At 38.5% G+C, this 25,287-nt stretch overlaps 1 protein-coding gene across 5 annotated transcripts in view; it reads left to right on the plus strand.

Annotated features, from left to right (window-relative positions):
- LOC125708423 (F-box-like/WD repeat-containing protein TBL1XR1) overlaps nt 1-2,689 on the plus strand; it is a 38,712-nt gene extending 36,023 nt beyond the window's left edge. For all 5 annotated transcript variants that reach the window (XM_048975939.1, XM_048975937.1, XM_048975938.1 and 2 more), the window contains one exon: nt 571-2,689. In XM_048975939.1, the coding sequence (XP_048831896.1) occupies nt 571-597 (27 nt within the window). In that variant the 3' untranslated portion in view covers nt 598-2,689. The remainder of the gene's footprint in view (nt 1-570) is intronic.
- Nucleotides 2,690-25,287: the final 22,598 nt, after the last annotated feature.

Consider the following 25,287-nt stretch of genomic DNA (forward strand, 5'->3'; position numbering starts at 1 on the left):
TTAGGCTTCTTTAGAAATGCTTTAGAAATGCTAGAGGTGAGGATCTCAAGGCGCGGGCAGTCAAAAAGCATTTTGCGGGTGCAAAACTGAGTGTATAAGGATGAATATAATTCTTAATTATCTCCAAGTTTTTATAAGGTATGATTTGTGAAGATTCTTTTTAAAAATACATTCTTGTTTCGGTCTTGAAAGAATTGATGAAGTGATTTGCAGTTTTTAAATATGTCAAATATACAAAAACACAAAATGACATCTTTAAATTGATAAGAATCCCAAATGAGTATTCTCAACTGAACAGGCATATAATTTAGAGGTATTTGAAATAAATTATAGATACCATGAAGTAACTGGGTACCTTTAACCCTTTAACACAGACAAGAGGCTTGCAAACTCTCTAGTGACGTCTACATTACCTGTCTGGTGTTTTGCCTAGTTTCTGTAACAATAGGACCACATGTTAAAAAAAAAAAAAAAACTTATTGAAACAAGAACAATTATTACCATTTTGATAGCTGTGAAACTTTAAGGGAAATGGTTTGTAACTCTTTTCAAATGATTTGTTTGTTGCAGGTTTGTGTATTAGATCTACGGAAATAATAGTGCTTGTTGCAAGCCATGGACCGACTATGAATGTGTACATAGCCAAGACGACTGTCCCCGCCACACTTACTGCTACAGGCCCTGAACCATGGCCAGCAGCTGCAGCCAAAACAATCGTAACTGAGGGACAAGCTGAGCCCTCTTTCTCCAGAAGGAGGATTCCACCCACAGATGTGAACCAGACAGGCAGAAAGAAGAAAAATAAAGAGCCCGTATTTGGACCAAAATTTGAAGAAAGGAAAAAAAAAACCTTTTTTTTTTTTTTTTTTTTGGTTTGTCAAACCAAAAACCAAGGATTTATACTTTTATGCGTAGATAACTCTCTGCGCACTTCATTTGGCATCAGACATTTCTGTTCTAATTTTAAATCTTTAATTTTTTTAAGCTTGCAGCTGCATGAATTGGAGGAATCAAATTATCTTCCTCGATTTCATTTTTACTTGGACAGTTAGCAGTTTAAAAGGTCTTTGGCACTGTGTGTTTTGTGGTTCAGTCACTGGGGGCTGCTGCATTCCCCCCCCCCCCCCCCCCCCCCCACGCCTCTTCCTCACCTTTACTTTTTTTTTTTTTTTTTTTTTTTTAGCTGTACGGTTTTGCTGTTGACATCTAGGTGCAGCAGATTCTTTTAAGGGGATATTTATTCTGTGGAATATAGAGGAAAATAAAAATAATAAGAATGTGGGCACGAAAATTGGGAAGATGCATTATGCATCATTTTGCTTTAAGACCATAATTATGGTTCAATAGTGCACTATTGATAAAGTGACATAAAGATGTTCATTCATAGAACATTCTGGACAAAGTATGACTGCTGTAAGTGTATTCAGGAAGCTCCATTGATTAGTATATTTCTGATTACTTGTTGGTCCACACTGAAATTAGAAACCAGTATTAATCAATCATTATTGTATAGTCTACAAATTAATGTGCATGGCACAATTTGTTATAAATTTAACACTGCGGTTAGGGAGAATCAAATCCATATACTCCACCAGAAGGGGAAGTTTCTTTAAGTTCTCACTAAACATTAAAGCTTCTGTTCCAAATAAAACTTTCAGTTTTTAATATTAGCTGTTGGTAGAGACAGTACTGCAGCAATGGCTGTGGTTGTTTTTTTTTTTTATATTAATAATAAAGCGAGTCTGGGTGTTGGGCACATCACAGAAGCTGCAGCAGCTGCACGTAATATGGACCAGACATGACTATATAAACAACTAAAGGAAATCATTTAATACTCAACTCATACCGAAGCTTTTTTTAAAAAAAAAAAAAAAAAACGTGAAACATTAGTGTTTGGTCTTCATTATGTGATAAGGGATGTTTCTAACTAGGCAATGGGAAAGTTATGTTTTGTCCATTCATAGAATTACCGTTAGATCATAAAAGAGCACTGCATTTTTCAGATGTCTGAAAATGGAATGTTTTTATTGTGCAAGTAAATCAAGTATTATCCATAGAATTTTGTCTTTAAAATATAGGCTTCGAAATAGCTTTATTCAGCGTTACTCAATTATCCAGCCATACAGGACAGCTGCAGCAATATTGTTTGTCAATGGGAAAAATAATGGAATTTTTCTTTTTTTGCTAGAATGGGGAAAAACGACTAATATGCATCCTAACACAGACTTTTTGTGTCTAATGTAAGTGCATTGTATCACTTTGGGCACTATTACATGGTCTGACAATGGCTTAGTATTTTATTTTCTGCCTCAAAAAATATTGTCCAGTTCCCTCCCTCCCCTGTCCATTAATGTCACAGTCACCATAACTCCGAATCACTTCTTTGTATGTGTATACCTCCTGGAGGTTTTGTACTATTTGCAAACTTTTGTAATTCATATTTCTGAATAGCTGTTACAGCAATGAGAATGAAAATGAGAATTGGACACGCCTACAGTATCCTGGACCATTTGTATGGCACGGTTTGATTCGGGTTACACGCTGCATCATAATTGCCCGCACCTATCCCTTGTTTCCTTGCTAAATTGGATTTATTGGACTCAGATTTTCTTTCTGTTGTATTGGTCTGACTGTTGTAATTTGAATCAGATCTGAAAAAAGTCCAGATTAAAATATATTTTGATATGAATGCTTCAGCCTTTTTTTAACATGTAATTTTCATGCACTTGTATTGCTACTGTTAAAGTTATAGTATTTTATGTTTGTTTTTCATTTCAATGATTTAAAATGTTAACTGTTGCATTGTAGGGGGAGGTACTGATTGCTAAATTACTCTTAAGTTGTCCAGGGAACATAGTGTTGATCAGTACAGTTTTGTTGCATTTGTTTTAGCGTCTTTTTAACTGGTGGAATTGAGAAATTGCACATAAGGCCACATTCGCAAAACAGTGTTTATTTTAACACCTAAGCATTTTTTTAAGAATTCATTTGGCAGTCCATTCCGTCAAAGTTATCGGCGCACAGGTTTTGTGATCCTAGTCAAAAAAAGTTCCTGAAGTTTGCTAAGTTACCATAATTGTTGCCATAAATTTAGAAATGAATTGTACAACCTCTTAACATATCCATGGCTTTTTTACTACGGAGTCTTACAGGGATACAAGGTATTATTTCTTTTTCTCTTTTGTAAGTTGAATTATTAGCTTTGTTGTATTATAATTAACCATTTATACTACTGTGCTGTGAAACAGACCAGAGGAATCCCTTACCTCCAAATGCACAGGATAGCTAATATAGCGCGACTGCTTTTTTTCTTCTTCATTGTTTGATATATGCTCTGCTTATTATTACAGGGGTCTGAAAATCAAGACTCTGAATCCTGTGTTCCTGTTGGGGTGCTTTTACTCATCAGGACAGAGGTGTCACATGACCATACCTGTTATTAAAGTAGAATCGATTGTATTCCTCCAATATCGTTGCACAAAAATGATGCATCTCCATGAATCTCAGAGGAGAGGTAAGTTGGATGGCTAATTAGGGGTCCTGGGGATTTTCTATAAAGCAAGATTTCATTTGCCAGATAAGCCACGTGTAAAGATTGTACAATAGGAATGTCACTTGCCACTCCTCTTATTGGACAGTTTTCACCTTTTGGCTTAAGTTATCCTGCTAACTGGGCAATTCTGCTTTGTGGAACACCTTCCTGCTCTTTGTCACCCTGGAAATGTTTCTAGTGACATCATATCCTGTTTTGTGTCTAGTGTGCTTTCAAAATAATAAAACCACCTTATGGTAGGCCCTCACCTGCAGCGGGAATGCACAGTTTTACATGTAACCACAACTCACAAAGACACTTTTACACCTTTTCCAACTGATAAGGTGGATGTTCTTGGTCCCCAGGGCACTACGGAATGTGCCATGTTTACATTCTGCACCAAGTTGGAGTAATAAAAGTTTTATTCGTGCCATAAATTTAAATGATTGTTCTGCGTGGGCTGGCTAATAAATGGTAGAGGCAGTATCTCCCACGTCATTGAAGAAATACCCTTTTAACTTGTGTTATGACCCCTTGCATGTCTAGGGGGACTAAACGATGCACAGGTACTGTGAAACAATCTGGCTCAATCACACACAAATCCAAGCAGAACGTAAGAGTGACTGGAATTTATGTAACAAATATGGGGGCTCAGTGGGTAGCAGTGATGCTTCACCTTCAGTGTAGGTTGTTTAAGTGTCACCTGTTGTGTATTTTTCCCCGTGGGTTTCCTCTGGGCAACTCCAGTTTTCTTCATAAATTGGCCAGAGTGTATGATTGTGTGTGTGCCTTGTAATGGACTGGGATCTCACCTATGGCAGTGTTTTCCAGCCTGGTCCTCTGGGACTGCCATACAGTCCAGTTTTTTACTCCATCCCAGCTCCCTGCCAGACAGCCCAAAAACACAGGCTGTGTGAGAGTCCCTGAGGGCCAGGTTGAGAAACACTTGCCTAGGACGTCCTCCTTTCTTGTGCCCTCTGGCTCCATCCCCAACTCCACAGCAGCTATGGGCAAGATCAGTGGTTGGAGGATGGACTGATGTATCGCTATAAAGGACAGTTTAGTGAATAGAAATCATGTGAAGCACAGCAAGCAACGTTTCTAGTCAGAAATTAATATGATCCCCTGGAAATATATCTTGAGTATTTTTTTTTATTTTTATTTACGGAGTCAAATGAAACGACTGTCGCAGGAGCTTTTACTAGATATTGATGATTTTCTGTTCAGCAGCTTATTTCTTTCATGATTTTTATATGTTGGAGTACCTTAACTACCCATCCCTAAAAACGAAATGTATTGTTTTTAATGTTCATTGCGTGCGATTTCCGCACATAATGCAGTGAATTATATCAGCCACAGCTCTCGTGAGGGATTGCAAAAGCCATCACAGCCCCATGAAGAATGACTCAGCAGTGCAGTAAAGGTACTGTTTAATGTGAAGGTAAGTGTTGGGAGAAGTGACAAAGGGAGAATGAGGACTTCAAGCTTGGGAGGTGTTACGGAATTTGTCAGAGAAGCGCAATCGAAAATGACTTGTGTCTATTGAATTTGAACCTGTTATTCAATGTCCAAGTGGAGGCTAATCTAAAGGATTGAAAACAAAATTTATATTGCTTTTAATAACTTCCAGGCAATGGTTGAAAACATTATCAGTCAGGTTCTAAGATTCTGCAGTTTAAGTACTAATACAGATTTTGAACCACTGCAAAATCTTGCAAATGAGGCTTTGTCACTGCAGTGAATCACCTTGTAAAGTATGTATTAGCATGCAGGGAAGTACTTGTATGTTTTACAGCAGACCCTGTCACATGAAATTGTGCTCCCAGGTATGAAAAGTTATGAAATTCTGCTACCCAAACGACCTGACTACCTCTGATCAATGATCTACCAAAAATAAAACTATTGTATACTTATGGGAAAGTGACAGTTATACAACAGGAAATGTTATATTGTACTTATTTAAATCCTCTTACAAAGCTACATGTAGTGCAGAACATTACATTCAACCTTATTTCTTTTTCTTTAGCATCGATCGCATTAGCCAATACAAATGACACAAACTCCTGTAACAGCAATGTCTCATCGCACACAAAATTAAAACGCTACACTGAAATTGCATACCCCCTGCACTCCAGTAAAATTATGTGAACAATGTATATGCATTTAATTATTTGAAATTCTGATTTGTTCAGTCACGTTGCAATACAAGGAAAATGTCTCAAAGTGCAATGACAAATACTGACCACTGGATGGTAGCCAAGATCTTCAGAAAAAAGATATACGATGCCTTATAGTTTTAAAGAAGTTTTTCTGTATTGGCACATCTTTGTAAACTATATAATTCAATTTAATCTGCACTCTGACTGAATCTGTTCTTTGCACTAAATCTGTCCAGTTTAAATAGGGGACAGCTGTGTGGAGCCGTTTGTTGAAGTAAAATCAGTTGAAATAGGTGAAGTTGTAAAGTTCAAATTAAAGTTTGGTATTTTATAATGAAAGTTAGTAAAAGGTCAGAAAATCACTAAGAATGTTGTGGTGTGTCCATAAGTATTGTACATTTTTAGTGTATTTGAAAACTATAACATGTGAAATACAGCTGAGAGGCGCCTTAAAGACAGCAAACAAGCACCAATAGAATGTATATGCAAAAAAGTGCATGCAATTATGATATTAAAGACCTTTATTTGTGACCACAATAATAACTTGAAATTGCCACGCACAAATTACTACTAGTTTGTAGTACACAGTTGCTGTTGATTTCTAGAATATCAAAGATTTTCAGTTGAATACATTCCAACACTATTACACTTTAACATTGTCAGACCACAAACAGCAGTCCCCACTAAGAAAGTAGCTGATATTTTTCATTAAATATCAATTTGATACCTTAAGTCTAGATTTCTCTGTATTTATTACAGGAATCAAGTAGTTACGGAGGACATTCTTAAATCCGCGTGTTAGCTTGCGGTGTTTGGGGCAGCAATGTGGGCAGAATAAGTGCAGGATATTAAACCGTAATCTGTATGGCACATTGCCTCCAGGGCAAGCATTGAGACACTGCCATGAGCCAGAAAATTTGTGATCTAATTTAGAAGCAGCGAGGCGTTTAGCCTTCTCTCTGTGGACTCCTGGCAGTCCACTCCATTCCCTTTGTTCTGGGTGGGGGGGATCAGTTTTTGCCACATTTCAAATGCATTCTTATCTGCACCATCTGGATCACATGTGACATGTTGTGCATGTTATGTTTTTATTGCATTTCTATTTACGTCCGCTACTATTCTTTCCAGAGTGTTGTTAGGTGCCATCCAGCCATTGTCAGTTCTTGGCAATCCTGTCAACAGCATCCCACCAGAATGTTCTACCTTCTCTCTGGGTCTTCAGGCTTCTCATTTCGCTGCCAGTGGTTTTATTTTATTGTCAAAGTAGCTTTTAGCTACAGTTTCAAAAAGTCCGTTGTTAATTTGAGTTCAGGTGGAAGATGTTAGATTTTTCTGATTAGAATGACTACAAATATAAGTAGACACTTTGTGATTTCATTACAAGCCCAGTTGGATAAATATATCTCGAAGGATAAAGCAAAATTTCCTGCCATCCATTTCATCACCTTTTGGATTTTTATAGTTTGGAATATGTCATTGCAACGGTTACCATTCACAAAAACCAACTTAAAAATATAGTAAAAAGTAACTGCGGCGATTGGAAAGATACCACTATGAGTTTGCAAGAACAACAGCTTCAAAGGAGACAAATTTCATAGTATCAAATATCCCTTTGCAGAAAATTAGAAGTCTCTGTGGAAGAGCCTTGAAAAACGAGAGTTCTTAAAGAAAGCACTGATAGAGCGTGAGCTTTCCGGTGCAGCTACAGAATGTACAACGAGGTTCCCCAGTTCAGATCCTGGAGGGCCGGTCAGCGACATAGTTTGCAGATTTCCCTGCTCAGACCCCCTTTGCTCAGGTCACCAGCCAATAACCAGGTTTATTAGGTGTGTTTCAAGCAGGGAAATCTGCAAAGAGTCTCACAGACTAGCCCTCCAGAACTGGAAGTGGGGAGCCCTTTATACAATATGTCATTCATGCTCCATGGCTAGTTGTATATTTATTCCAAATCGAAATATTGTAAATTGCCTATGTTTCAATTTAAATCCTCACAAATTGGATACAAAAAAAGCACATTGGAAATTATTCTAGACCAACATAGTGTAACATTTAATATGGGGTTGCTTTGACACTAGCAGTTCAATGTACACTTGTTAACCAGTTTCCTTCCTGTCTTAGGCTAATGAACAGTAAGCAATCCTGTGAAGGTGATGCTCATAAAAAGTCTGCAGTAGGAATCTTTCTCGTTCTGTTTCTCCATTAGATTTTATTTTGCCAACCAGAGCACCACCAGCTTGTCGTTTTCTGTTTTCTTATTAATACATAATCCTAGGTCACTGACACAGCTTGTTCCCACTACATAGCATTATGCTTCTACTGGGATCTCAGTCAAGTTGCATTAGTGATTCAGAAAGCTTAAGTAACAAGTGTTACTTGTTTCTTTCCTTTCTTTTAATGTTACTTTAGAACAGACAGGAAAAGAAGTTCCTGTTTATATTAAAAATATATTTAAAGAAGTACATGATGGTGAAGGTGAGGCAACCTGTTCTTTTCCACTTTTACTATTAAAAGATTCCTCAGATTGTTTCTAGATTCAAATCTTAAAACAACACAGTCACATTAATCTTTTACTCGTAAAAGTATATAATAATTTATTTCACTGCCACAAATAACTCCACGTAAATCATGGTAAATGTGGCAATTCCTAATTGGTGACCAAATTTGATGACAATGTCAAGGCTACGTAAGATGACAATCATTTGCGACTCAACGTACCATGGTTCGATTCCGTCTGTTAACGGCAACTTCCAATGAAATTGTGCTGTTTGTTGTTACGCCTGTTCTATAAGTTTGCCCATTCCTTCACAAAGTGACAAAGAACATGATACTCTACTTTTGCATTACTACATCACTATGTTACAAAAACGAAATTCAGAACAGGTCAATGTAGAACTTCTGATTTCTTAAAATATAGTTTTTATATTATTACAGTTGATAAATTATCTAATGAAAGTATTAAAGATAATACTATGTAATTTGATTTACGACATCTAGCAAAGTGCTGATCTAAACCAAATGCAAAAGAATATATTCATTATACTTGGGAAAATTACTAGGTTGCTAGGTAACTGAAATCTATTTTCTTGTCATTATATATCCATTTTCCTGTTATGTTGGCTACTGTGGTTAGAAGAGATCCCAGGGACTTTGGCAGAGTAGACACTGCTGAAAGCTCATTTGGAAGGAGCTTCAGTGATTAAAAGCTGTTCCACCGGTGGACTTTTTCTGAGGAACGAATCTAAAGCACTGATGGCATAACAATTTGTGGACAAACCTCAGCCAGGCTGTGTATGACTGTGAGATGCAAGGCAAAGAAAAAAATAATGTCACCATAATGTGTGAGGAGATGGTTTCATCAGTACTTCACTGGAGGGTACCCTGCAGCCGGGCTATAGCGCGTAAAACCCTAATTATACATAAAAATGTTCTTGTTTTTAAACTTATGCAAGGAACTGAGCAGTGGGGAATGATTCACATGGTTAAATGAGTCATTTGTCACATGGTTTTCAACAATCTAGGGGTCTGTCTTGTACTGCTCTCCTTCTGTCCATCCATTTCCCAAAACCACTTGTCCTCTTCAGGGTCACAGGGGGTCTGGAGTGTATGGGCACAAGGCAGGGAACAACCCAGGATGGGGCACCAACCCATCACAGGGCACACTCACACAATATTCACACCTATGAGCAATTTGGTATCTGCAATTAGCCTCAGCATGTTTTTGGAATGGGGGGGGCGCAGTACCCAGAGGACAAACTCCACAATGACATGGGGAGAACATGCGAACTCCACAAACATGGAACCTTAGTAGAAACTTGAACCCAGGTCCCACAGGAGAGAGGCAACAGTGCTAACCACTGCACCATTGTGCCATCCCTAATGGTAAATACCAATAAATACAAAGCGAGTCGGAGTTATTTTAAAGTATATAATATGACAATATTTAACATGAATGCCAGAACACTACAAAACATTCTCATGCATACAGAGTCAGGGTAATTCACCTGAAATTATTTAGTTTGGCTGTAATAAAAAGGATTTAGCGTGATTTGCCCGCAGAATGCAAAGAAGACAATATCGGAACACACCTTTTTATCATTCAATTTCAAGTGTTTCGTTCAGACCCATTGCCACAGCTGTATAAAATCAAACAGCTATCCTTGTCTACAAACAACATAGGTCATTCTGAAGAGCTCAGTGAATTCAAACATAGTGCTGTCATAGAACACCACCTTTGAAATAAGTCAGTGTGTAAAATGTATTCCCTGCTAGATATTCTATGGTCAACTGTAAGTGATGTTGCAAAAGTGGAAGTGTTTAGGGACAACAGAAACTCTAAGTGGTAGACCACATAAAGTAACACAGCGAGGTCGCCGAGGGCTGAGGCCCATAGTCCGTAAAAGCTGCCAATGCTCTGCTGACTCAATAACTGCAGTGTTCCAAGCTTCCTCTGGCATTAACCCCAGCACACAAACCGTACCCCAGGAGCTTCATGGAATGGGCTTCCACAGCTGAGCGGCTGCATGCAAACGGATGGAGTGGCGTAAAACACATCGCCACTGGACTCTGGAGCAGTGGAAACATATTCTGTGGAATGACAAATCACGCTTCTCCATCTGGCAGCCTTATGGAGTCTCGGTTTGGCAGATGCCAGGAGTATGTTACCTGTCCAACTACATTGTGCAAACTGTAAAGTTTGGTGGAAGCGGGATACTGGTATGGGGTTGTTTTTTAGGGGGTGGACTAGGCCCCTTAGTTCCAGTAAATACCAAGACATTTTGGACAATACTATGCTTCCAACTTTGTGGCAACAGTTTGGGGAAGGTCCTTTTCTGTTCCAGAATGAATGTGCCACAGTGCACAAAGCAAGGTCTATAAAGACATGGTTGGGTGATTTCGGTGTGGAAGAACTTCACTGGCCTACACACGACCCTGAGGTCAACCCATTTAAACATCTTTCGGATGAACTAAAATGGAGATTGCGAGCCCGGCCTTCATGTCCAACATCAGTGCCTGACCTCACAAATGCTCTTCTGGATGAATGGGCAAAAATTCCCATAGACGCATTCCAAAACCTTGTGAAAAGCCTTCTCAGAAGAGTGGCTGCTGCTGTAGCTGCAAAGAGGGGTCTAACTCTATATGGATGCCTATGCATTTATAATGGAATGTCCAGGTGTCTCTGTACTTTTGTGCATATAGTATATGTGCTTTAATGTATACATGTCAAATGCTGACTATCCATAAGTATGTACTTGTTTTGTTTGATTTTTCCTAAAAGTAAAGAATAATCACTTTGCAAGTTCATTTTTATGCAGTACACAATACATAAATAAAACTACTGTCACAATGTATATGCAAGAAAATGCTGTAAACAAGAACATCTGGATTAGTGTGATCAGAGCATTGCACATCTAATACACAGCTCACACTATAAAGCATCTGTGATCTTATGGGTCACAGACTTTCCTGTATGTGATCCTGACTATACCCAATGTGCATGGCATGGAAAGCTACATTCCAGAAGCAAACCATGGCACAAATTGCTATTTGCATTCTGTGTGCAGCTGCTTGTTTCCCAACTTTTAAATGTCTAGTGAACATGGCTTGGGGACTGATTGCTGTGACCCACTTTCAGGTGCCAGTAGTGATGAATATATTTAAAAAGTAATTATAAACCATTAGGATTTATCCAAAAAGGTTCCCAGAAAACAATTTAACTAGAAAAGACTGGCAGCTTAAACTGGCATCACCACTTCACTTATCCTGTCAAACTAAGAGATGTACTCCAGCACTAGGTCTTACAGTGCATTTCCACATGTTTAAAAAGGTATTCCAGAAATATGGCAGTAATCCAATAACCAATGCTAAAAACATTTTCACTACTTTTACAATCTGCGGTTTTTACGTCTCGAGAAACTTTTTAAACGGTCCCTTAATGGATATTATGCACATAAACAATTTTCTGATGCACTATAACATTACAATGACAAATAATTTTCATTTGTGTAGCATATTTACAATATTCACTGAGGTGAATGGAAACAAGATGCTTAGTAGGGTGTTACAAATAAATCGATAAGCATATGCAAATAACCACCCCTTTATCAAATCCCTTTATTCAAATGAATAGTTACAGGGACATAGATAATAGAAATTTGTCAAAAAATTCAGTGTGAGGAAAACAGTAGTCATTAGCCAAGATTTATTAAGGTTGAACACACATGATGTAATGTAATTCATTTGTCTGGATCATGTGTATTTATTAGAAATTCTCAATATGACTATTTTCCTAATGAACAAAATATTTCAGTGTATGTAACCTTTTTTGCATTATGTAGTCTCAATTAACACTTACTTAGCAGATGCTCTTACCCAAAACAACATGCAATCGATATGAACAGTACAAGCATTCAGCTGATAGGAGCAAAAAAGGCAATAGTGGGACAAGGCTGGGCTTCCAATGAATGACCGGAAACAAGTATAAGTTAGCATCACAGCAAGAGTCATACAATATTAAGTTACAAAAATGGCAACAACATTCTAAGAGAATAATGCAAATCAAAGGCAAGAGCGTCAACATGAAGTGTGAATCGTGAAAAAGGCCTCAAGAAGACTTCCATTTCAGACCATAAAATCAAGGCTACCCATAGTGTATACATGTATTATTAGGCATCTGAAAATCCCCCATCATAAAGGCCAAAAAGAAAACAAACTACTTTCAGTATTTTTTTTTAATTCAGTTGGTTCAATAAATAAAAAGTCACTTTTCATCAAGATTGTTAGCAAGTTCACCACCATCAAGGCAAGTGAAACATTCACATAATGGTCACAAACATGCATGTATACCAGTATGAAACATTTGGAATTTGACTGAATAGTTCAATCTATAATAAAACTTGACTTAATTCAACTTAACACACTATAACACATACATCGCCTGCAAATAATACAGCAAAAAATGAAAAACTGAGCAGGTATTATTATGCTTGGCGTTGCAAGACTTTCAGCTTATTTCAAACAATGGAGGAGCACCACATGCTTGCTTTCATCTGGTCCATACACATGCTGAAGATCAAATGGTATAAAAACGTAAACTATGCATGTCAATAACAGTTTCCTATTCTTCTCCATCACATAGTCTGAAGGGATTGTAAAGCTCACTGAAATAATCTGTGACTAGTGGGTCAACAACAAAATAGATACATTCATGTGCCAACAGAATTCTTTTGATTCTGGAAAATACTGGAAGCTCATGCCTTATCTCGTTACAAACAATAAGACTAACTCTATATTCTGTGCCATCGGTTTTAACACAGTTAATGTTATATAAATTTTCATGTTTTGGAATTTTAAGATTGTTGGCCAACTCATCGCCAACACCGGACTCTACAAAACAGTACAAAGACATTGGCCTATATTATTTGTGTTGGAAAGTTAATGTGTCCCAGTGATACCCAATAGACATCTGGTGTTTTTAGCTAGGGAATTTGTAATATTATTAAAGTTTTGGAGAGTGTATTTAAAAAGTTTATGTGTAGCCTCAAATTTCATACTCCATGTATGTAAAAGAGAACCTATTTTCCTGATGCATGAGGGGTAGTGTATCATGAAATGATGCTTGGGTATTTAAGGTCTGGGTACAACTGCTTAAAAAGTTGGTGGTGCTCATGAATTAAATGATTAAGTGCAACAGTCATGTCATAATTAACACAGGGAGAAAAAATTATGTTTATTATTTGTAATAAGAGAAGCAAAAAGTTTCAGTTTTGATTTGCAAGTGGTACCACTTCCCAAACAATAATGGGGTGTTTCTAATAAGGCATAAAGTTTTACTTGAATCCAACCCCAAACTGTTTCCATGGTGATCGAAGTTTACATTCGTTGGATAGTTTTTACATTCCAAGTATCCACTGTCAAATGAAGTGATTTGTGAAAGTAGCTCCTGCTTTGAGACAAACTTTTCTGTCAAATACCCAAACAACTTCAGCTCATTTTGAGCAATTCCTCCAAGAACATCATGCATAATGTCAAATAAAAAATTGTGGCACATGTGAAAAAAGTGTCCAGTTCTGCTTTTCTCTTGACCCCATAAACATTGCTAAGCTGGGGGTCTAACTGAAGAGTTTCGCAATGCATTTGGAAACTTTGCTCATCACAAACTATGACTCCATGATCATATTCATGGATCACATCCTAAGCATCTGATTTGCTCAACAAACATAAATGATGGAAACACTGCCCACTGAAAGACTCTGTAAAGCCAAGAATGGAGTGCAAGCCTGAGTTATTGCCTGTAATTTGACTTATTGTGCCATATATTCTTTTTGAGGATATAGGCAAATGTTTTCTTTTACTTTCAAGTGTTTTAAGGTCCAAAATCAAGAGCTCAAGAATCATATCAAAACCATACTTCTTCAAACTTGTTGTAGGGGGAAGGGACTAACCAGCTCCCCCTGTTTGAAAGACCACCAGCAGGGACTGAACATAAGAAGGTAAAAATGGAATAAAAAACAAGCAGAGAAAAATATCTATTCAAGTCCCCCTTCAACACACCCCAAGGAGTAAAGAAAGATAAAAATTACTGGGAAAAATATTAATTGGCTTACTCATGCATCTCTACCATGTGTCCAACAGTATGTTGACAAGAACTTGTCTTGTTTCACTTGACAGAGTAATTTTGTACCTGTACTCAGAAAGTATGGCACTGCCACCTGCTGTTTGATTTAAGGCAGTAAGGATCACCTTCAAAATTAAAAATGAAATATGAGAATTTATCGCACATTAGAAATATTTTTTATAAGCCAACTCCTGTGCAGTGTAATAGTAGACTGAATTTGTGATCTGAAGGACACAGATTGTGATCCTGTGCCAAAACATGATGATGCTAGAATTAGAACAAGACAACAAGTTAATGGTTAACAAAGCAATACACAATTTGAAGGCCGTACCTATATTCAAAATACTTTAGAAATATCTGGGTAACGTTGAATTTGTGGAGAGTGTTTTAGAGTAACATTAACAGTTGAAGAACAGATCCATTTGCTCCACTGCACTTCAGTCTTGTATGCTTGTACTGTATGCTTGTATCCCACAGACATTCAGCCAAAACCAGCCTTGATCTGGCAACCTTCTGATCACAGGCCTAGTCCACTGAGCCACATGCTGCCCCTGATATGAGCAGGTATGCAAGGGTAATAATGACTTTCAAGACTTCCAGTTCTTCCTGGTAAAATCTTAATGTTAAACACCATCAATAAATACCTAAATGCACTCAAAAGTCAGTTACTCTCCAATAATAAAAATAAACATATCTATTGCGTTAAGGGTTTTAGGGCTTGATAGCAAAGCAGTTACTGCCGGCTTATTTAGCTCACATTAATGTGGAAATAGTTCACTGTGGGTACAGGCCCTATGTTACACCTGATGTCATCACACACCTGCGGGTTTTTTTCCCCAGTACACTATTATGAATCTTGTGGAAAAGCTAAGTCTATTAGCCCAGTATATCTTACTATACTATTCAGACTAAAGGGCGAAGTTCCGAGCCACTTTTATGTATGAGCGGTTTATACCTGCACACCACAGTATGCTACAGTGTTGTTTTATGTTTCTCTGGGGAGTGTGTAGGAGCTGAGATTTGGAGACATATACTCAGTGTGAAAATATATACTGTACTGTAAAAGGTCACTGACAAAGAAACGCAGGCCTGAATGCAAACAGGCAAACTTGAGTTAGTAACATAAGGTGAGTCATCTAACAGATATCTGTGATCAGAATGCAAGTCTGGAAGGGATTAGTTTCCCAGTGTGGATGTCCAACTTGAAACAGAAATTTTATATGCTACTTGGCAATAGATAGGAGAATTATTGGAGAAAACGTCTTTAAAATCATATTGTAATGAGAAATAACATGCATCATACGTGATATAATTTTCTTGGCTGAATATGAGAGTCGAGAGTTCTACATCTACTACATGAAGTGTCTGTGAAACCTCCATTTTTTTGGTATTGTTATGAAAATAGGTTATAAGAAAGTCTTGCGCTAAGGTTGGGGTGCACGTACTAGGCTGCACAAAATTTGCTTGGTGACTCAAACAGCTGCAGTCCACAATCAGGCTGACGGGGGATTATATTAGGGGGGGATCATGTTACCTTAACATGCCTAGGAAGGTTATAATAACTGGCCTTGGTGCCTTGGAAATTACATTCTCCTTCAGGTATCCTAGACATTTTTTTTAATGTTTGATTCAAACCCAATTGTTTTGCATTACTAAAAATTCAAGCGCTGCTGAGCAACCATGTTGGGAAGGGCAGTAAGTAAAACTACCGAAACGAATAGAAGCATAAAAGTTAACGAGTCAGTAAAGAATGAGACCAAACACACTGCTCCAGAAAGTGTGCACTGGTTTTGGACAGCTTCACGGTGATCTGTATGCTGCTATAATGCAGACTTGGATCTCACCAGAACACTAGCCATCTGGGACTGTACTGTATTTCACTGAAATTAAAGGGGCCATGTCAAAGAGATGAATGCTCCTGGATTTATGGCATTAAGGCAGACTGGCTTTTCTCACTTATTTCTAATCTCACAGTCTAATAAGCTTATACACAGAATTATATTTCCATAATTAAAAGTTTAGTATGACTGTGAGATGTGGGATTTTCATGCCGCTAGTATACATTTTCACTTGCCCATTGCAAAATGTGTTCATAGGACAAGCATTGTAAAAAATTAAATAAAATAATATATATATATATATATATATATATATATATATATATATTTTACTTTTCACTTCAAAAGTTTATTATTCAACTATCTTTGCAATCAATTTAACTAATCAGACTTTTTTTGCTGAACAGAACCATAATAAACAATCTGTAAACTCAAAACTCATAATTTGAAATTGACACATGCCTTCATTTTAGCCAGCATACCTTCATCAGAAGCATGTGACTGTGACTGTTCTGCATCTGTGCACGTACAAAATCATAACACAATAATAAAATCAAATAAATGTAAATCAAAGCAATTAGTGTATTACTCATATGTTTGTGTATACTTAATGTAATTAATTAAATCATTATTTCTAACAGATAAAAAAAAAGTTCATTAAACCTATCTGAAAGTCCAGTAGAGAAGCCCAGTGATACTATGAACTATACTGAAATGGCTTACTCTGCAAAGAGGCGGGGCCTTACGACATCCTGGCATTTCCTAAGGGCAAGGTTCACTCTGCAGAGAGGCGGAGCCCTACGACATCCTGGCATTTCCTAAGGGCAAGGTTCACTCTGCAGACAGGCGGAGCCTTACGACATCCTGGCATTTCCTAAGGGCAAGGTTCACTCTGCAAAGAGGCGGAGCCCTACGACATCCTGGCATTTCCTAAGGGCAAGGTTCACTCTGCAGAGAGGCGGAGCCCTACGACATCCTGGCATTTCCTAAGGGCAAGGTTCACTCTGCAAAGAGGCGGAGCCTTACGACATCCTGGCATTTCCTAAGGGCAAGGTTCACTCTGCAAAGAGGCGGAGCCTTACGACATCCTGGCATTTCCTAAGGGCAAGGTTCACTCTGCAAAGAGGCGGAGCCTTACGACATCCTGGCATTTCCTAAGGGCAAGGTTCACTCTGCAGAGAGGCGGAGCCCTACTACATCCTGGCATTTCCTAAGGGCAAGGTTCACTCTGCAGAGAGGCGGAGCCCTACGACATCCTGGCATTTCCTAAGGGCAAGGTTCACTCTGCAGAGAGGCGGAGCCCTACGACATCCTGGCATTTCCTAAGGGCAAGGTTCACTCTGCAAAGAGGCGGAGCCCTACGACATCCTGGCATTTCCTAAGGGCAAGGTTCACTCTGCAGAGAGGCGGAGCCCTACTACATCCTGGCATTTCCTAAGGGCAAGGTTCACTCTGCAGAGAGGCGGAGCCCTACGACATCCTGGCATTTCCTAAGGGCAAGGTTCACTCTGCAGAGAGGCGGAGCCCTACGACATCCTGGCATTTCCTAAGGGCAAGGTTCACTCTGCAGAGAGGCGGAGCCCTACTACATCCTGGCATTTCCTAAGTGCAAGGTTCACTCTACGGAGAGGCGGAGTCTTATGACATCCTGGCATTTCCTAAGGGCAAGGTTCACTCTGCAGAGAGGCGGAGTCTTATGACATCCTGGCATTTCCTAAGGGCAAGTTTCACTCTGCAGAGAGGCGGAGCCCTACTACATCCTGGCATTTGCTAAGGGCAAGGTTCACTCTGCAAAGAGGCGGAGCCCTACGACATCCTGGCATTTGCTAAGGGCAAGGTTCACTCTGCATGCTTCTGCTGTTGTTGTGGCATGATGCTGAAATGTCTCCAATGACCTTTAATCTGCGGCTCGAACTGTTGCTTTACACAGATCCAACCTAACTTGAAGTATTTATTAGCCTAGGCAATGCTTTCCTGCAAATACTGACGTTAATGTGACATTTTCTTCCATTTACTTCACATTGAGTACATGAGATGAATAGAAGGGTAATATATTACTATTAATCTATCCGTCTGTTTTATATATCTGTTTGTATTATGCAGGGTCTTGATGGTCCAGAGCCAATCCTGAAACCAACAGGCACAAGGTGAACAATAACCCAGGATGGGGCGCCAACCCATAGCAGTGTTACTGTTAATATTATCTAACCACATACTGTTAATGCAACACATTCTGTAACTTAGGATGTATTTTTAATTGTATTTAAATATGCTAAAGGCTCCCAGATCATTATATATAGTCACTGTAGCCTAACAGACATATTTTTCTAAAGATTGAGATAGCAAAACAAATTAAATGTAACCAAATGAAACCACCTCAACACACTTTAAGCACTGAAAAGGTAGTCTGGATGTCTGTAAACAAGGAAGCGAAACGTTAGAGGGATAAGTGATCCTTCAAAAGAGATGAACATGGATGTGCAACACATCTTAGGGACTTGCATATTTCTTGAAATGCCTGCATACCGGAACTAAGAGTGAGTGGAAAATTAAAGGCAAGCTGAGCATTCATGAATGAAATTAATTTTTAAAAATCTTATATTTTGCATTTACATGGATGGTAAATCCAAATTTAAAAGAAAGGCAGATGCATGGTTGTGCTTAAAGAACTCCAGGTCATGCATTATTCATAAACATCCCACTGTACTGATTTTCAGAACACATAGCATGGGGATGATATTGCAAAAGATATTTTTCACAGCTGAATTGTCATAGCAAAGTCAGTAATCGCTCAGATGTGAAAAAGTTGTAAAAGAAATGTTTTCTCAGTGCAAGTAACATTTAATCTCAGATTTAACTCCTTCCAGGCTAGAGAAAAATGCTATTTTTCGAACACAGGGAGAAATTATTTGATTATTTAAACCACAGCATGCTCATATACTGCACAACAATATATGGTGATTTGACAGTACCATGGACAAATCAACTTTTAACTTACAGTAATGCTACATCTCCAATATTTATCTTAATGGTAACAGTCAGTATTTAGTGCTAATGATTTAAACTTTGGTCATCTACAGACCTGAATCTCTAAACAGATGCATAATTGTATAGACAATATTTTGCTGCTGTGCACAAACAAAATAATAAAATATCGTAAAAGTTATCTTGTTGTTAGGGTACCTCAGACCATTAGATGTCTTTTACCTATATAAATATGTTGACATGCCAACAAGCTTATATGTGTAATATGCTAATACTCTGTTCACTGGCAACATTTAAGAATGTAATTAACTCAGTAAGTAATTCAGAAATCAATTAAACCCCTCCCATCCAACCAGCAGCAAGACTGCGACACTTGGGAAACCTCGCATGTTCCAGTTCCACTTGTGAAGACAGTTTCCCACAGGAAATGGTAAGCTGAATTTTGACAGTGACTGCATGTATCTATAGAATGAAACAGTTTTCTTTGCTTTAGATTTTATCTATTGACTGTGTATTCCTTGCTTATTTCATCTTAACCATCTGTTATCCCATGAAAAAACTGATAGAATGCAAAGGAACACGTTATTTCGAGGCACTAATATAAGCATTAAAAAACTACATTGAGTTTAAACTATAATGACTTGTTATACCTACTTTATTGCAAATATAGATGCTGGAAAATGTTTAACATTTCATCAAAGATCATATTTTACACAGAAAACGTGATTCATTATTTTTTGTCTATGCAAATCGCTTGGGTGTCACATAGAGGTACTTACAGTAGATGCATGATTCTGGAGCAAGTCTAAATATATATACAAGAAAGAAGTTTATTTTTAGGCATCGGTTTAAAATCCATCTGTTCATTTTCCACACTGCTTTCCAGGACAGGGTCATGGTGAATCTGGGGGCCCTCCCAGGAAGCACGGGAAACATGACAGGGGTTGCAGTCACACAGCTTAGACACACCAATTCTATGTGAGCAAAACTAAAGTGGAGAACATCTCCCATAAGAACTGGGAGAACATGCAAACCCCGCACACAAAGAATTACAGTGGAACCCCTAACCATGGATATTTGATTTGACAGCTAACCTCTTAGCCACTGATAACAACATATGACACTGTAAGCAATAACTGATAAAAATATTAATATGGATGTATATGTAGAGGATTGCTCCCTGCTTAGACTGCTGCCCCGCGACCCGACCCCAGATAAGAGGCAGAAAATCGATGGATGGATGGACGGACAGACGGACGGACATACAGGATTACGCCACTAGGCTTGGCTGTAGGGTTAGGCTTCGGTGTGCCTTTATGCTCTGATTTAGGATTAGGGTTAAGCTTGCCTTTAGGGTTGGGCCTAGGGTTCGGGTTAGGGATGCCTTAACAGTTGCAGCAAGAGTGAATGTTATGATTTCCTTTAGGGCTGGAGCTAGGCTATGATTAGCAGCACTGTGTTCGAGTCCACTGTAGTCAAGTCTGAGTCAAGGCCATATCTTTAACAAATCGAAGCCAAGTCAAAGCGGGGGATGAGTTCATGAAGAGACAGAGTGCATTTCCAGACCTTGGTCATTGACTCCAGAAAAACATTAATTAAATTCTGAGCCAAGAATCTGATTTCAAAAGCCATGAATAAACTAAACAAATACCACATTTTTTTTCAACATTTGTTTAAAATTACCACTAACTAAGAAATAATTATTTTCTACTATGAAATAAATGATTTGTCAAACAAACACAAAGGTAGTAAAAATGTACAGAGCCCCTAAGGGGACAATGGTGGGATCTCGCAATACTTTTAATACACTGCTAATGATATTTATGATAACTGGAACTCTCCATGTTACCACGTCATGCTGCTTTGCAGAAACATAAGTGCTATGAGCGTTTTATGGCTTAAATGTGCATGACGGAGGTTAAGACTCCTGTGGCTGAGAAATTGCTGGATTGATTCCCACCCCCAACAGATCACACCCCCATTAGGTCCTTGAGTAAGACCTTTATACATCACTACTCCAGGGATGCTGAACACTGACGGAGTCTGTAAACTGATCCCAAAATTCACTGTCACCTGTGTCTGGAGTCTTTCCAAATCAAAGATTAATGACAAGAATAAAAACGATAAGATACTGGCTAGTTAGCTGGATATCTATCTATAGATTACGATCATTGTTTACAGAGGTTGCATGTTCTCCCAATTTTATGGGGGATGTTCTCCATTTACTTACTTATTTTACCTCAGACATAGGTGAATTGATCATTGCTTCTGAACAAACTGAGCTCACTGGCATTACTTGTCCTTTCTAGATGTCGTGCCAGCCGCTACCTTTGTAAATGATGATTTGTAATATTTGCATTCTGCATTGTGTTTCTTTTTACTGGATACCTTGGACATGTATGTGAAATGGATAATTGCTGGCTTGGCAGGCGTGATGAGGGTGTGCGTTAGCTGCGTGGGTGCGTTCATGATGTTTGCTTAATGAAGTTAATGTAAGAAACCAGGGGATGGATAGGTGAAGCTACACCTACATACAGGCTGCAGAAATATGATTCAGGATTCACATCTAATCAGGATGGTGTCTCGAATCATGAGTGTTTGAGTCCAAGTCAATCTGAGTAAAAATTCATCTGAGTGTGTGACAAGACCAAGTTCATTCATACGTGGACACAAGACCACACTTGAGTACCACAGCTCTGATGATTAGGGTTGTGTTTAGGGTTGCCTCTTGGTATGGGGCTTGGATTAGGGTTGGAGTTGTCTTTATGGTGGGAGCTAGGATTAGGGTAGGATTGCTATTACAATATCACAATATATAATAAATAATCTTTTAAAATAGTTGAATAGGGAATAATGGAATGGTTTCATAGGCAATATGAACTGACACAGTGTGAATGCAATTCTTATCATAATGTGCAACGTACTAGATAGATGAGTTAAAAACAGTTCAGTCAAAGGATTCATGATTGAGCATGTTTATGGCTCTGGGGAAAAAGCTATTCAGATGAGACAAGGTGTTGGGTCTGAGTGACCAGAAGTGTTTACCTGATAGTGGGTTTTGAAACGGTTTATGTGCTGAATGAGAGTGGTAAGTGTTGGTCTTTCCCACATGCCTTCTTCCCCTGAGGTTATACAGCTGTAAGACAGAAAGCAGTTGCCATCCAATCACCGTCTCTGTATAGGTTACTACCCACTGTAGCCTAATCTTGGAGATAAGTCCATTGACATATTACAGTTTTCCATGGAAATCATCCAGGCTTTGCACCAGGTTGAATTACCGTTGAGTTTGAAAAACACCAGCTGTGGTCACATCAATATATTGCGCTTAACTCATGTTACAACTCTAAGTTCACCATCTAACGCCTTGTATCTTAAGGCTTTTTCGTGTAAGGTAATAGGAACACATAAAAGTTAACATCCATCAATAATTTTTTTATATATTAGGGCATATTTTTACAAGCAAGTTGCTGTAAGGCACTTCAGGGAAGATTTTCCAGATGGAACATAAAAAAGTTTGCCATTATATGAAAGTAGGGTGACAACTGAGTAATATTGTAGGAAAATACACTGTAGATGTAAAAATGTCCAAAAATGCTCAGTGGTCAAAACTTTTTAAGTCAAACCTCCAGGTTTAGTGGCTCAGATCTTGCCAATGTTCTGTGTTTTTAGAGTTTGCATGTTCTCAGATACTGTGGATTATTCACATAATCCAAAGCCATGCAATCAGCTAATTTGCCCATGATGTGTGTGAAGGGCACTGTTGTGGTGCACTGCTCAGCACGGTTTCCTCACACCTCTGGGACCTGGGTTTGAGTCTCTGCCAGGATTCCTTGTGTGTGGAGTTTGCATGTTCTCTCTGTGTCATTGTGGGATTTCCGCTGGGTACTCCAGTCCAAAAACATGCTGAAGCTGATTGGGGTCACTAAATTGCCTGTAGGTGTGAGTGTACCCTGTGATGGGTTGGCACCCCATCCCGGATTGTTCCCTGCTTTGCGTCCATAGCCTCTGGGATAGGCTCCGGACCCCCACAACCCTGAATAAGCAGTAAAGAAAATGGATGGATCGGTGGATCATTGGTGGCTTCTGTTCATACAGTTCTTTTGTCACAGTACAACATTGTTTCTTATTAAGATATGTGCTGGTGAAAGTCAAATTCTACAAAAAATCCTCAAGCTTTAAGATGGATTTATGTACAATATGCTGACATCATTAATGAAGGTGATTTTCATTTCTGATTTGAGTTCTTAAATTATTGGTCTTTGCATGATTTATAGATCCAGTTGTCATTCTTTGTTTTAGTTCACATTAAGTTTGTACTGTCTTCAGGGACTGTTCTGTGCGTTAATGATGACACTGAAACCGAGGCTGAGGAGGACATTTTTCATTAATTACTTGCAGCAAAACTTGACATAATGTTAATAGTCAGAGACCACAATGTTTTTTTTCTTTGAATTATGCCATTTTTTATTAATTGAATTATTGGGTTTTTTTTTATCGTTTGTGCTTTGAGAAGCTGGGATCACCTCCGGTACAGTATGCAAAATATATGTGTGACTTAAAGACATGGGCTGAATTTCAATTTTTTGTGCACATACATTTTTAATCAGCTTTAAGTTTAAGATATTAGGGAGGGGAATTGAGAAAGCTGGCAAAATGTATTCTTGTCATTATAAAACTACTCAATAGGTATTTAATATTCCATTTGCATTACTACATTTTATACTATGCTGTTGGCAAATTGAAAATCAGGAATATTACCTGTGGAAAAATGATTCAGACATGATTAGCACACAAACACAATAGGTGAGCGATACATGGTATTTATGAAAAATGTTCTTCTTCCAGAATTTTTAAGCCAGTTTATTTAACTCTAATTTAATATATTGTATGTGTACATTTGTATATATTTCAACACATTATCGCATACATTGTGATGCACACCCCCCAAGTAAATTATTATTTTTTTAAAATATTTGGACTTTTGTACTAGAGCCAGAAAGTACAGCCAACGTGATATTCTGTATGACTTCTCATGACTCCGGAGCAATGAATTTCTCTAGACTTTAATTATTTCTTTCCTAGAACACCCCTGAGCTTTCCTCCAAGTTGCCCTGGATTGTGTGAAGTGTTCCGTATCCAGCCCGCAAATTTCCAAATGTTCCACAGCTTTGAGGAGAAATTGGATGCTCCACATTTTCTTCAAGCTCTGCTACCCACGTGGCTTCAGACTTGTAGTTTTATCTAATTTGCACGATGCATGCAAACACGCGTAGAGCTAGGTGTTGCTGCACTCAGCCGACGGGGGCTGTCTTTCGCACGTCCCCAGGACGGCTGCTTTGTCTGAGGGATTAGCTGCAGGAAGTGGAATGAGGATGGGAAATTTGGCCCAAGGCACATTGGTCTACTGTACCTGCCAGCATCACGTCTGTTCACCTGCAGCTTACATAGCTCACAATAATCAGCCACTGAGAAAAACAATTTGGCATTTGGATGTATTGTGATAATTCGTGTGCGTGGATTAGGTTTATATTAGATTGCAGGGACCAAATGCCCCAAATGTAATGAAAACCTGTATTTTTGACATTGCGGATTACCATTTTTCAGGTCCCCACAAAGATCTGTGACAGCAGTCGAAAAAGTAGAATTGCCAAAAGTCTCGTATTTTGTTTGGTTACTTTTGGTTAAGGTTAGGGCTAGTTAGCGGTTAAGTTGTCATGTTGTGATTAGAGTTTTCCCTATAGAAATGAATGGAGAGTCCCCACAAAGATATAACTACAAACATGTGCATGTGTGTGCGTGCGTGCATGTAGGGTATACCTATCCTTATGGGGCCCGCTCATTCACTTCTATGGGAAAAATGCTAACGCTAACTATGACAACCTTAACCCCCACCCTGCCCTAACCATAACCATAAGTAACCAAGCAAAATATTAGAGTTTTTGGATTTTTAGTTTTTTCATAGCAGTCACAGATTTTTATAAAATAGAGTTTTCCCTTATGGGGACCAGGAGACAAGTCCCCAAAAGGGAAAAAAAGGATATTTATCACGTTATGGGGACATTGTGTCCCCATAAGGATAGGTATGACCACTCGTACACACACACGCACACACACACACACGTGCACGCATGTGCGTGTGTGTGTGTGTGTGTGTGTGTG

This window comes from Brienomyrus brachyistius, chromosome 15 (assembly GCF_023856365.1).
Source record: "Brienomyrus brachyistius isolate T26 chromosome 15, BBRACH_0.4, whole genome shotgun sequence".
NCBI classification, from domain to species: Eukaryota; Metazoa; Chordata; class Actinopteri; order Osteoglossiformes; family Mormyridae; genus Brienomyrus; species Brienomyrus brachyistius.